This window comes from Phalacrocorax aristotelis, chromosome 10 (assembly GCF_949628215.1).
Source record: "Phalacrocorax aristotelis chromosome 10, bGulAri2.1, whole genome shotgun sequence".
Lineage (NCBI taxonomy): Eukaryota > Metazoa > Chordata > Aves > Suliformes > Phalacrocoracidae > Phalacrocorax > Phalacrocorax aristotelis.
Genome location: NC_134285.1, coordinates 6,465,510 through 6,479,189, shown reverse-complemented (window position 1 = coordinate 6,479,189; position 13,680 = coordinate 6,465,510). Strand labels below are relative to the sequence as shown.

Here is a 13,680-nt window from a genome sequence, read left to right as displayed (position 1 = left end):
ACGGGCTCCCCGTGAAGGCGGCGGCATGAGCTTGGGGAAACATCCAGGCTGTGAGCGAGGGGAACTGAGATCTCTGAACTCTCACGGTGTGTCAGGATCTGTCTGAGAAAGGCCTCCTTCCTCCTCTTCCTCAGGCTGAGAGCCCGCTCCCCTCCCTCGCGGGCTGCTCCGTGGAGGATTTATTTTACAGATTCTGCCGAAAGCAGGCCACGAGGTCTCAAATTAGGAACGAGCCCCCTTTGGGCAAAGTTGTTACAGAAAAGGGAGAGGCCTCCGTTTTCGCTTTCACCTGGCCGCCCCCTCCTTTGCCAGCGTGGTCCTAGAGCTGAGCCGAGACTGCAGAGGCGGGGGGAGCTGGTAAGAGGAAAGCGTTTTCCCCAGAAAGCTGCACGCCTTTTTCTTGCACTTTCGGTCTTTATAAGCCCTGTCCGTCGAGAAGCGCGGCCCTGCACCCTAGCCCGGCACGTTGCGCCGTGGTGCTGTCAGGGTTCTAGCAGCAAATGAATTTACCTTGTGATTTTTCTCACTGGTGAAACAGGCGCGCGTTCCTCCGCTTTGCCCCCTCTCCTTCCGCGTGTACGAGGTGCTGCCTGCGGGGAAGCCTTCCTCGGAGAAGCCTTCCTCGTGCAGTCACTTCCTAGAGGTGATGGACGCTGCGGTTGCCCAATGGCAGCACGCAGGGCTGCGCGGCACCCGAGTTAACTCTGCTTGTACCCGGCGGAGGGGCCGGATGGCACGGTCCGGCAGCAACGGGGCGATTGCCGCAAGATTGGGGCGTGCGGTGACTCTCACTGTCAGGACACCCTGCCCGCTTCTGCGGGCTCTGAGCTTGTCAGGGCTTTGTACCTAAGCCGTGTTAGATGTTATGCCAGGCTTGTACCCTGCTTTGCAAGTGTTTCTGAACCAGAGGCAGAGATTTCTTAGCTTTTTTTTTTTTAAAAACTTTTTTTTTTGCTTGCCTGTCAAGGACAGTGTGCTTTGTCATGTTTTATCTCATTTCTGCGCCGTCGCTTGTCTTGGCAATCTGTTGCAGCAAGGAGTTCAGTACCGCTGTGTGCCTCCTGAAAGGGAAAAATACAGATCAGCTTGATAACACTCTTATTTCCATCATCATTGGAAGATGATTAATGGCATGGAATGCGTTGCAGAACTTGGTACTGAAAGTCTCTAGCTGTGTGATATGTTTGGGAAGCAAAGAAAGGACAGCTGGGAGCGCTGGCCCCTGTGGCAGTTGGGGTTTGTGGAATAAGCTCGCTCACTGAGCATTTTTGTAAACACCCAGCTGTGGAATACTTGAGCGGCACTAGCACTTTCAATTATCAGGAAGTTTCAGGCTCAGCACTCTGTAGAGATGAACAAGCACTTTCCACTTCTGCCTGAGCTATTGTTTCAGGCTATCTTCAAACTCAGGCAGAGTTTTCCAAGCACAAAAAAAGCACAAAGCGATGCAGCGCTCTGCGGCCATCACACAAGAACTGAGGGAGAAAAGGCAGTAATGAGAGCGATTACCCTGCCGCTAAGCTCCCGAGCGGAGGGATGGGTTGTATAGCAAATCCCACTATTTCATGATATTGCAGGACCCTGAATAGTGATGCCATTTTGCTCCATTATTAGCCGTCGGTGAAGATGTCTGACTCGGTGGCTGGCACGTGGGGTCAGGAGCAGTCAAGTTAGGAATCCCAGCTCTGACCCGGGATCCATCTTTGCGTACAAGCAAGTTATTTGTTGCTCCATGGCTCAACTCAGCTGTCTGGGGGAGATGCATCTCTGGGCTAGTGATGCTGAGGCGCAATTCTGCTGTAGCTCCGTCACCGCGTTTTATAAGCATGCGATGGAAACATGCTATATGCTCGTCAGGACCGGGGCTGTCTGCTGCATACCTTTCCCCTTCAGCCACCTCCTCCGTGAATTTTCTGAGGTGACACACAAGTGTACCCTCCTGGTACTCTGTATCCTCTGCTCCTAACCACAGGCTATCTGCAGCATCTGACTAGGTTGTTTACCAAACCACTGAAGACTGTCTGATCTGTGTCCAGGCTTCCCCAGAGAGCGCCTCAGAGAGCCGTGTCCTGGCAGCTCTCAAATGCACTCTGAAGGTTCCTGAATCTCCTCTTTGCTTCTGGATGCTGGTTCCGATCCATAAGGGAAATGGAAAGCTGGCCAGCTGGGCGAGGGCTGCGTGGAGCTCCTCTAGAACAGTAAACAGTGACTCACCCCCTCCTTGTGTCTTCTCTCTCTTCATGTCAAATATATTGCCTCACATATGCTTCTACTCTCTGATTCACACCATCAGCCCGTCCCACCCCGCTGTCATTACAAATGAGTGACAAGCGTCAGTCTGCCTTACAGGATGTGTGAAGATTGTCAGAGCAGGAGAATGGCTTTTTGAATGATGGGGAGAGGGATGGTGCTCTGCCTACCATGCTGCAAAGTGCTGGGAATCCGTCTCATGCCTTGGAGCGGCAGAGGCACGGCGACGAAGATTTAAGCATCTGTAGTTCCCCTCACCTGTCAGCTCTCATGTTATCCTTGGTAGGCGCATCTGTTTGGCTAGAGCTGTGGAGCTGGGAATAGCTTGTGGATAAATGAGAAATTTGGGTAACTTGACTAAAACGGTTGCCTGGGAATTAAATCGCTGTGTTGGGAATGAGTAGAGTATTCCCCGCATAACTGTCGGTGCTGAATTGAGATGCGATGACAGAGATCCCCATTGCTGCTTGAACCTTATGCTGTTTTTCTGCCCTCTGGAAGTCATTGCTGGCCTGGCTGAAGGTGAGGGTTGCATGTTTTCAGTTTGCTGTATGTGTCTGAGGATGGAAGCTAAACACCAGCAGGGCTGTCTGCCAGGCACTCATGTTCTGGCTGGGGTTTGTCTTTCAGTGTAAAAAGAGTTTTAAAATTTGAGTTCATCGCCAGTTGTCGGGTGTCGGCAGTGACTTTATAGTAATTCCTTAATGCGTAATGCGCTGTGAAAGCCCTGTAGCGTGGAAAGTCTAAAATTTCATTCTGGCATGTTTTCTTTCTTAATTGCAAGCCTTGTGTGGAAAGCTCTGTCCTACCTCTGCCCAAGTCAGGCTTTCTGCCGTCTTCCCCTTTCAGATCAAAGGAACAGTCCAAGCTAAGGTCATTGGGCTTGGGGTGTCAGCCTGAGACCTCCAGGTGTTTGGGATGATGCTGCAAGAGGCTTAGGAGTCGTCTGAGAGAGGGAGAGGGCGTTGGCAAGGCTGTCAATGGGTAACTTTATTGCAGGATTACAAGGGCTCTTTATGTAATGCACAGTCAAAATGCTTGCTTTAGATACCAGTGTGGAACTGCACTGGAAAAGCCTTTGCCCCTTACAGTTGGTGTATTACTACTCGCTGCTTTATTTATGTAGCATTCAAAGTGTGTCGTACTGCTTACAGAATAGAGATGTAATGCAGTCCTTGTTCCAAAAAGCTGAGCTCCTAATTTTAGAAGTGATGCAGCAAATGCAATTAAGAAAAGAAGGGCAGGAGTAGGGTAAAGACTAAAAGGGTTCTAGTAATCAAATTGCAGGCAGGGTCCCAGAAGACCCCTGTGCAGCCTGTTTAGGGAACGCTGCTGGATATGACATGTTTGCAGGATGGTTTACGATTTTTGTCACAGGGTTTTGCCCCCTAAATGCGGGAGACGCTGTGCTGGTTTCAGTTGCTTGTTGTTGGTAGCTGAATAGTCCCAAATAGTCCTGATGGGAAGGATTTTGTAGGTAGGGAGATAGAGACAGAGCACAAGGCCCTGGAGGGCTGTTGGTGACGGTTGAGACTGTTGTATCGGTTTTGAGCAGAGCCCGCACCACACCTGTGGGCTCACCTAGCGCAGAGATAAGACTCGCACTGGCACTCGTGTCTGAGTGCGAGAGCTGAGCTTGTTTTGGTGCTTCTGCTTGCGCTACCAAATCCTGCCCTTAGGGTGGGGGCAGACCCCCATCTCCTGCCCTTGTTTGAAGAGGGCCTGGCGTCGTGATTCCTGACGGTGCCCTGAACCTCCTTGCTCATCTCTCTGCCAGCAGCGGCTTTGGCGCATCACTCCTGGTGCAATAGGATGGATCCCAGCCCATCTTGGAGGCATACTGGCCCATCCGGGGTGCTCTGGTGTGCAGGGGGAGAGAGGTGTGCAGCACAAAACCTCATACTGAGCGTGAAGGCTGAGTGTGAAGGCATCTGTGCCGTCCACTAAGGAATGTGCAGGGTAAGGAGATGTTGCTTTGGTGACACGGAGCAACAGGTGACCAGAAGGGGTTTTGTCACCTGGAGCTGTAGCATTGCTCGGGGTGGCAGGTGAGCCTGCACGCTGACCCCCACCGGAGGCAACCTCGCCCCTCGGCTCTTGTTTTCCATGATATTTTACATTTCTTTCCATCTCCGTGCAGCCAAGCGGCCCTGTTCAGTTTTTCCATCGGCTGGCGTAGAAAGTGCTTTGAAGACGCACTGGGTGAGGATCAAAAGGGTTTTTGTGTAATCGGTGGGTGTGACGGGTCTGTCATCGGCCTCCCCCTCCTTTCTGACTTTCCTTTTCCGGTTTTAGCAGCACGGAGTGCCGCCAGAGGGACGGCAGCATGCCCCTTTCCTTGTAGGGATGGGGGCGGCGAGGGAGGGGGGATGCCGAGGGAAGGAAGAGTTTCTGATGCTGTGGGAATGTGAGCTCTCAAACTCTGTAAACAGCTGGTGACTCACTGCATAACTATGGCACCAACTGCCTGCGCGGCCCGCGGCGTCTGCAGGGAGGGGGCTGCCGGCCGTTTCCTTTACGCACTGGCAGCGCCTCTGCTCTCCTGAACTTGCCGGGACCGTTTGGCCAAGACGAGGAGCTTTTTCCTTCCTCCTCCGTGCTAGCGCCTACGTCTGCGCCTCTGGCCTGGAGGTAGGGGTGGGCGGCGAACGCCCAGCGTGGAGGGGAAGTGATGGGCGGCGATTGGGCAGTGCTGGGGTCTGAAGAGGCGCCTGTGCTCACAGGAGATCCTGCCTGCCCGCCTGCCTGCAGTCAGCCCTCGTGCAAAACACGCAGCGTGGCAGCAGTCAGAGGTTGGGTGCGTCCTCGTCCTTTGGAGGCAGCTGCTGGGGACTGGGACTTGCTCCCCTGCCCTGTGTCCAGCCCGCTCCAGAGGCCTCGGTGAGGCAGGGGCTGCCAGAGGTGTGCCTGGGGTGGGGTTTCGTGCCGGAGGAGAGAAGGGAAAGGCTCGATGATGCTCTAGAAAACGCAGCGCACACCAGTTGCTGTAAGTGGTCCATTCATCACAGAGCATCTTGGCTTGTGCGCTGTGCGGCTGTCCTTGTCCCTCCTCCAGACATGGAGAGCTGTGCTGTCTCAGGCTTAAAAATAGAGGAGGTGTCTAAATATGCTCCTTAATATCTAGGATAGTATCTTGCAGCTTTGCACTTAGGGGACTATTTCCCCCCCCATCCCACTCTTCATCTTGATTTTTACGTAAGACATGTGACGATGAGGTGTCTCAAGTGATAAAATTCAAGTGACAGCAGAGCGGGCTGAGCCAGCACCTTCACCCACCCTGCTCCGCAGGTCCCCGCACCCCACCTTTGCGCCCCCCGGATCCCGCCACCCCCTGTTTGCAGATATGAATGAGTTTGTTTACTCTCCGACGACCTCGTGATGTCTTTGCACAGACATGACCTGAAGTCATTATTGCTTTTGGGCTTCTCTGTTTCCATGGCGACTGTCTCCGGGTTGGCTACTTTCCCAAGGTCACCATGGCAACTATCAGAAGGGAATCATGCTTGGGATGCTTTGGCTAGATTTTTCATGAATGATTAGGATGTGTGACACGATGCAGACGTGGAAATGGGGAGGGTTTGGGCTGGGCTGGTGAGGGGGGGAAGAGACAGAGAGAGGACTCCCGCCAGACAGGCTGCGCGCTCTGCGGTGCTGCTGGGTGTGCAACCCTCGAAGCCGCGCGCCGGGGGGCACCGGCACCTTGCACCCTCCCCACGGGGGGAGCGATAGGCAGAGGCTGTGATGGTGGCACGGCTGCGGTCCCCTCTCTCGCGGTAGGTACCTGACAGACCGCCGTGCTGCCGTCACTGCGGGGTGAAGGTTTTGGATGGAGGTGCGGGCAGGTGGGTTTTCTGCAAGGCGCTGATCGAAGGGGTGTAGTCGCTGGCTAAGGTGAGAGTGAAGGGCAGCAGCTCAGCAGGGGATGGTCTCTCTGTCGGTGGACGTGCTTCCATGTCACTAGAAATATCAGGCAGGTCAGCTCTCACAGCCTGAGGCCGAGAGGATTGGGAAGCAACACTCTTGGTGCTTTGAGAGAGGCGAACTCCTGCCTTGCTTTGTTATCGGGGGGCTTTTGTTTCTGTTGTTTGGGTTTTCTGGTAGTGTCTCCTTTGGGTGGGGATGGCACTGAAAGCAGATTACAGACCAGGGAGCTTCTTTCTGGGTTGCTGATTCAATTTCGAGCTGGGTTAATAATAATCAAAATAAGAACGAAGGGAGTTGTTGTCTTGTGGCTTTTCAGTGCCTTTTATGAGCGGAGGTAACTCTTAATTCAGTCCCTAATAGGCCATTCTGGGCGTCTGGGATTCCTCTGGAGGGAGGTGAGCGAGTCACTGGCCCTGGGAGGCCACGCTCCACGCTCCCCTTGAGAAGGGGCGGCATATTGCAAGGCGGTGCATGGTGGGTAGCGTAACCTGTTTACGGGGGGGGGGGAGCTGGTATCCTTTCCCCCCTCCCTGCCGTGTCTTCATTGCTTAATCTGGGCATAGTTAACAGCAAAATATGTGGTCTTCAGTGTTAAAAAGCAATGCACTTACCAACACAAATTTATTTCTTGTATCTGAATGGGGTAAACTGCACTCTGAATCCATCCCAGTGTTTTAAACAACTGTGTGGTTATTTTAATGGTGGTTGAGTTGTGGATTTGGACTGCGTGTTGGGGGTATCTTCTTCCTACCTTCATCGCTGAGATTACTGTAACCTGAAAATCTTGTTTTGTTTTTCCAGTTGCAATTTCTGAGCAGTTTTGTCCGGAAGACTGTGCTCAGGTTATGACGACTAATCCCAAACCGAACAAGGCATTAAAGGTAGGGAAGAAGGCTGACTGGGTGATGCTGGGAGGCAGGGGAGGCTGTTGCAGAACCATGCTCCATGCGACGTTGATCGTACATGACTGCTCTTTTTCATTCTGAGAGACTCTTACAAATGGGTGCCAATACAATTTCCCACAATCTACAGGAAAGGTTAGGGTAGAAGAATACTGGTGATACCAAGAAAGAAGTCTAAAGCCTCTGGGATGGCATGAGGCTAGAATATCCCAGGTGCTATCCAAGAGACTTTTGACTATAGTAGGTATTGGCAGCATCCTGAAACCAGTGCTCCCAGGCCTGTCAATGAAGTACTTCTACTCTCAGGACTGGGAGGTGCTGGGGAAGGGATGTGTTCAGCAGGTGTCTCCCAGATCTGTGAGAGAGTAAATGCCATGGACATACCAGCTTGGTGGTGGCCTGCGCATGGGTTGTGCATGTGTTGTCGCAGTTTCTTTCCAGTGTCTTAGCATTTTGTTCCAGATATCCTGCAGTCTCTGAAGAGGCGAAAGGACGAGGTCTTGAAGGTTATGGGCTCAATGATCTTAAAGCTCTTTTCCAACCTAAATGATTCTATGATTCTAAAAATAACTGTGGCAGCAAACCCGCTTGAAAAAAAGGCACAAGACGCCTTGCTGTAACTTCAGAGTCCGGCCTGTGCACCAGGAAAACCAAATCAGGCTGTGGTCTTTGAAGCTGAGCAGGGCTGGTTTTGTTCACGAAAAGCCACAAAATGCTGAATTAAACCCTGCGTACAAGTGGCTATTCTGCTTTTGAGATGCTGCACTGGTGGCCCAGCATAATGCTGAGAGAAGGTGCCATCTTTAGCATTCAGTATGAATTCTGAGTCCTGACAAAGGAGCACAAAGGGTTTCAGTCTGCTTTACATTTATCTCCTTGAAAATCTCCCTGTTCAGTTCATACTGGGTATGTAAGGCTTGCGACTTTCCCTGGCCTAAGAGGGTTCCCCAAACCCAGACAACAGCAGTGCGCAGATCTCTGCCAAGTTTTATCTAGATGTTTTAGTGGAGCATGTGCTCTTTACAGTGCTTCTGGGGTGTTTTCCAGGTAGGGGTGACATGTTGCTGAGGGTTGGCCTGTCTCTTTTTGCTGTTCAGAACAGCTGTTCGCATTAGGGTTGTTGCTACCCCTGTGCTGTTGATATTTGCAGGTAAAGGAGGAGTCAGGAGAGAATGCCCCTGTGCTGAGTGATGATGAACTCGTGTCAATGTCCGTACGGGAGCTGAATCAGCACCTGAGGGGTCTCACCAAAGAGGAGGTCATCCGTCTGAAGCAGCGGAGGCGCACGCTGAAGAACCGGGGCTACGCTGCCAGCTGCCGCATCAAGCGCGTGACTCAGAAAGAGGAGCTAGAGAGGCAGCGGGTTGAGCTGCAGCAAGAGGTGGAGAAGCTGGCCAGAGAAAACAGCAGCATGAAGCTAGAGCTGGACGCCTTGCGCTCCAAGTACGAAGCACTCCAGACCTTTGCTCGTACTGTGGCGCGAGGGCCTATTACCCCGACCAAAGTTGCCACCACCAGTGTCATCACCATTGTGAAATCAGCCGAAATCTCATCCAGTTCTGTGCCGTTTTCAGCAGCCTCCTAGTGCCCTCGGTGGGGGGAACTAGCAGCCTTTCAGAGGGGAGGGGAAAAGGCTCTTACGCATTGTTCTGGAGTCCTTGGTCGTGTCAAGAATTGGCATTTTATCAATTCTCTTCCAAAAGTGCAAAAAATAGAGGAAAAAAAAAAAAAGAAAAGGAAAAACCCACCCCAAACATAGAAAGGGAACTTAACTGGCTGCTTCTGTCTGGACTCGGTGGCTCCATCAACCTCTCGTGTCCAGGATTTGAGCTCTGTATGCAGTACAAATTGCAAGATCTGCTTCCTCCTTCCCCTTGCCTCCCCAAACCCCTCTCAGCTGTGGGCAGCTTTCCAGCTGGGAGAAGATACCTGAGGAGCCTCCGGAGTCTTCGTGAATGATGCCCAAGAGCCAGGAAACAGATGGACCGTAGAAATCATCATGTGAGATGAATGTATGGGAAAAAGAGTTTCCTTTAGTGGCATCCTACTCCCAGTAAGAAGGGTCTCCCCTACCTTCCCCGCTTCCGTCTGATATTACGAGGGCAGGGATATAGTCTTTTGGATTAGATTTCATCCTGCTAAGAGTGGATGGGAGCGGGAGGACGATGGAGACTAATGCTTGGGTCTGACCACACCCATTAGGAATAACCTTTTGTTTTCAATCCATGCTGTTAAAATATGGAAAAATATATATTTTACATATTTTAATATGCCCCATTACCTGTGTGGCCTATAAAAACTACATTGCAGCCTTCTGTATTCCAAGCCCAGGTTTCCTGATAGCTCCTTCCCTAAGGTGTGCCTGTGAATTGGGTATATTTATGCAGTTTATTTCTTCCAACTGATCCGCAATCTCGAAGTAGCGGCCTTTTTTGTTTTTTGGGTTTGTTGGTTGTTTTTTTTTTTTTTTTCTGGATTCCCTGAAGCTGAAGGGAAGGAGGCACAGTAAATGCTGTGAAGAGCTGTGTGATGGGGAGGAGAAGGGGAGATGAGGAGGAAAAATGCTGCAAGTATTATCGGGTGGAGGCAGAACTGGCTGCAAGAAGGTGGGACGGTTCTGCTGGGATCAGCACTATGAGAAGGGGTTTGTGCAGAATATTTCAGAAAGATGTTTTTAAAGCACTGAAGTGTAATGAGAGGGCAGTAGTGTTCAGACGGGAGGAGAGAAGTTATAGAGCCTCCTCTTTGACAAACGCATTGGTAGGTTAGCAATGAACATCCCAGCTGGAGAGCTGGGCTCACCAGTCTTTGACGACCAGAGAAGGGCTATGGGAGGTTGGGTGGGAGCTGGAGGAGTCTTTTCCTCTCCGTGGCATGTCAGGCGCTGAAGTTGGGATCCAAAGAGTACGGTGTACAACCCACGGTGTTCAGACAACCTGTGTGAATGTGACCCTGAAACTTGTTGCTTTCTCTTGGGAATGGGTGAATTATCCCGAGAGGCGCACGGAGGGCAGGATGGAAAATCGGGGGTGGTGTGTGTGTAGGGGACAGAAGAATTGGGATTGAGAAGTCGTTTGTATGGCTCTGAGCAATGGTTTGGAAGAGCGATTTCTGGCTTGGCAGTGGGCAGGAGGTGGGAGGCCAAAAGGAGAGATTCTGCTGTTGCACAGCAGCACTGAAAAGATGAATGTTTCCAGGTCACTGTAAAAAAAAAAAAAATAGCTATGTTGGTGTTCGTGTGTTTTGTTGTTGTTTTTTTTTCTTTTTGAAGTAGGAAAGAAAAGGGACTGTGAGTTTTGCGGGGCAGGTCAGAGACTTGTGGAATGGACGATGCCTGTTGTCATGCAGGTGAGAGCGGAATGAGATGGCTGAAGTTTAAGATGAGGAGAAGAGCTTAGAGGATTTGCGCTCCAGAACAGAAAACAAAGATCACGGAGAATTCACGAGTGTTTTGGACTGAAAGAGAATAATCAAGTGCCACCGTTGTTGCAAAGGGGACAGTGAACTGGCATCTGACACCCAGTATAATTTGTTGTATGAGGCTTTGTCTTGCCTTGAATGGCAGTAAGTTTGTAGAAATTTAGTGAAGCCCTACTTGTCTTTGGAAGAAGTTGTTAGCTTGCTTTTTCTTTTTTTTCACCTTGTCATTGGAGTCTCTGGATTTCCCAGGAGGGTCCTTTGTGAAATAGGTTAATGAAGAGAGAAACCTCAGACTTGGTTCTCGTTCAGTCCTCAACATCAACATCCGTGACCTTACTGAGCCAGAAAGGGTGTAAGTGAAACGCTTCCTGAAGGCTCGTTACCCCTGCCAGATCCACGTGTTATGGAGGGGAGCAGGGAGTTTCCTTCAAGTGATTTTTCCAACATGTAGAGTTTGGATGACACTTAGCGTTACCTCATTTCTCCTCCACTCCCTCCCTATCTCCAAACAGGCAGATCGATGTCCTGTGTATCAGTACCAGTTATTGACTCCCACAGCAGAAGCTGAGGAAGAGAAAGATGTTACTGTCATTTCCTGGTCCTCTCATGTTCTCCAGCTCACAGACATTGGAAACTTTCCCAGACCTTACAGGTGCCTCCAAAAACAGGCAAAATGGAGACTCCTGGCACTGTTGGGGCTTTAAATGCAAACTTTAATGAAAAAGGCCAGTTGACTTGAAAATGCCCAAATGCTTCCAGTCTTTAAAACAGCTCCAGAGCTCCATAACATGCTTGGCTAGATAGGAACACCCTCTGGCTGCCCTTGACCCCCGCGCCGGGGAAATCAGACCGGTCACACCAAGGGGGAAGGAGATCGAACTTTGTTCCGTGGGGTCTTCTTGCCGTTGGAATGAGTTGAGAAACATATCTTTACGTGGCACTTCCCTTGTGGCCAAGTATTCCTTTTTTTCCAGTTCTTGGAAGGGTGCCAAAGGCTTGTCCAAGTGATTGCTAGTTTAGTGCTGGTAGGCACTTAAATCTCTGGTCACTCGATAAAGAACAAGAGGCCTGGGTGTTGTTAAAGCTGTTGATACCATAGCCATGGTAGGTAATCCATATTGGATATCCATAAGGACCACGTGGAAATATTTAAAGAGAGAGAAATATATATATAAATATATAATTATATACATTTTATCGTACAGATTTTTCGTAAAAAAAAAAAAAAATTTTTTTTCCAAGTTTGATACTGTAAATCTTTATTAAAAGAAATTGCCAGTCCAGGGCTCCCTGGGTGGTGACCTGGAGGGGAATGAAATGTCCTGGCTAAACTTCCACAGAGGGATCAGAATTGCAAGGTAACGTGGAGGGAGGAATGACCCGAAAGCTGTTGACTGCGTTGGAGACCTGGCTCCTCCACCCTGGAGGGCCCTCCAGCTTGGGGTTGTCGCATTGCATTCCTCTGGGGTTTGGTTTGTTTCTGTTGTTGTGTTTTGTTTTGTTTTTCTCTCCGTCCTGCACTTGCAAGCCTGACACCCAGGGCGAGCGCTGCGTGGGGAGCTGGCTGCCTGCGGAGTCGCCCAGGCAGCTCCAGCAGCGCTCCCCCACAGCCATACCTCTCGCTTGTCTCTTTGCTGCAGTAGTTTGGATGCCGGGGCTCCCTTCTCTGCCCCTCTTAATTTGTACTCCCCCGCCCCACTGAGGAGTGGGGGCTCTGGGTTTGAGTGCTGGGATCCTCTCCCCTGGGCCTGGCCTTTCTTTGGTTGCTCCCCATGCGCAGTGTGACGTGGGAACCATGGGCTGGAGAAGACAGAAGCGTTGGGCAGGGACCGGGAGGGACATCTCAGTTCTAGTAGACGTGTTTGCTGTGCTCTCTACTGGGAGTGGGGAACCTTTCCCTCCAGGGCAGCTCCAGATCCCTTTGAAGCAACTCGGCGTCTCTGCTCTTGCCCAACTCTACCGTCTGCCGGAGGAGACCGCAAAGTGCAAGCTTAGAGACCTGGGTGACACCGCAGCTCGGGGGCGACGAGGTGCTGGCGGGTGAGCCGGTGTGGAGGCGAGCTGTGGCAGGGCCAGGCGCGATGCCAGGGGAGTGCGGGGCAGTCAGGCCTCTGGATGGCTCAGACCCGGGGAGGCGGAGGAGGTGGCATTTTTTTCTCTCTCAAATCATTTAAACTTCATTGTCATGATTGTTTTTATTTAAAAAAAAAAAAAGAAACAAAACAAAAACTAAGAACTTTTGTAATGTGGATTTGTTTTCCTTCGTCTGTATTTCAGTCTGCTGGGGTGTTTCCGTAGATGGTGGATACTTGCTTTCATTTTTTTAATGATAGAAGTCTTCTGTTTTAAGTTGTTTTTTATCACCAGCTCATTCTATCCTCTGTGGTTACTCAGTAATTTCATTTCAATATTTATTTTTGTGCTGCTTTTTTATTATAAAATAAATTATTGATATACCAAGCAATGTGGATTCCTGTTTGTAAGGCGAATAGCCCTGTGTATGTGTCCATTACTTTCTCTTGACAGCCACAACGTAATTTATTGCTGTAAATTTAGCTGCAGTGACTGGTTTTTTTTGTACCTTTCCAATAAAGCATTTTCTGGTTTCAGACTTGCCCTGGTCTATGGTCAGCGTTTTGGAGCTTGAATTGATCTTCAGCAGAGTGTTTTCCTCGGGTTTTTTTGCCTGCCCATCCCTGGTGCAGCATACGGCTGACTGTCGGCTGCGGCGCTACTGGTGAGCGATGTTTTAAGGAGGCGGGCTGGGCTAAGGCGAGCGTAGCAGCTGCTCAGGCTTTTACAAGCATCTGACCCAGCCTGGCGTAGCCGGCTCGCCCATCTCCCAGCCTTGCTGTGGTGCTTCCTTGGTGTATCTGGAATGCGCTCAAGGGATAGCTCCTGTCTAAGCTGCTTGTCTGGTAGATCCCATGCTCAGACCAAGTTTATCTCTTCTAACCCAGGCTGTGCGGGTATTTACGGTAGCACAAGCGGAGGCCGATAGCTCAGCAGGCACCTGCCTGCGTGATGCTGAGGGCCGGCTCTGCAAGGCTACTCCTGGCTTGGAGGCCCTGTGCTGCAAGACAGGTCACGGTGCTGGAGAGAGATGCTCCCCTCCCCTCCTTTGGGTTGTGAAATGTCCCTTCACCGCTTCCCTGTGCGACTGCTTGTGAATAAACTTCATGAA

General features: G+C 50.8%; 2 protein-coding genes across 5 annotated transcripts in view; one reads left to right on the top strand and one right to left on the bottom strand.

Moving 5' to 3' along the window:
- Window positions 1–635, bottom strand: part of LOC142062488 (lysosomal alpha-glucosidase-like) — a 15,063-nt gene extending 14,428 nt beyond the window's left edge. The window contains exon 1 of the mRNA XM_075104896.1: window positions 511–635. The gene's annotated coding sequence lies outside the window, so the exon portion shown is untranslated. The remainder of the gene's footprint in view (window positions 1–510) is intronic.
- Window positions 1–13,680, top strand: part of MAFK (MAF bZIP transcription factor K) — a 14,820-nt gene extending 1,140 nt beyond the window's left edge. Inside the window, exons 2-5 of one of the 4 annotated variants that reach the window (XR_012662455.1) lie at window positions 6,976–7,055; window positions 8,227–9,088; window positions 13,107–13,233; window positions 13,457–13,680. Coding sequence is in view for 3 of the 4 variants with exons in the window: in XM_075104901.1 (XP_074961002.1) it covers window positions 7,020–7,055; window positions 8,227–8,661 (471 nt within the window). In the remaining variant the exon portion in view is untranslated. Of the gene's footprint in view, window positions 1–4,521; window positions 4,882–5,863; window positions 6,024–6,975; window positions 7,056–8,226; window positions 12,957–13,106; window positions 13,234–13,456 lie in introns of those variants that run through there. The other 3 variants (XM_075104903.1, XM_075104904.1, XM_075104901.1) reach the window with 3 other exon arrangements.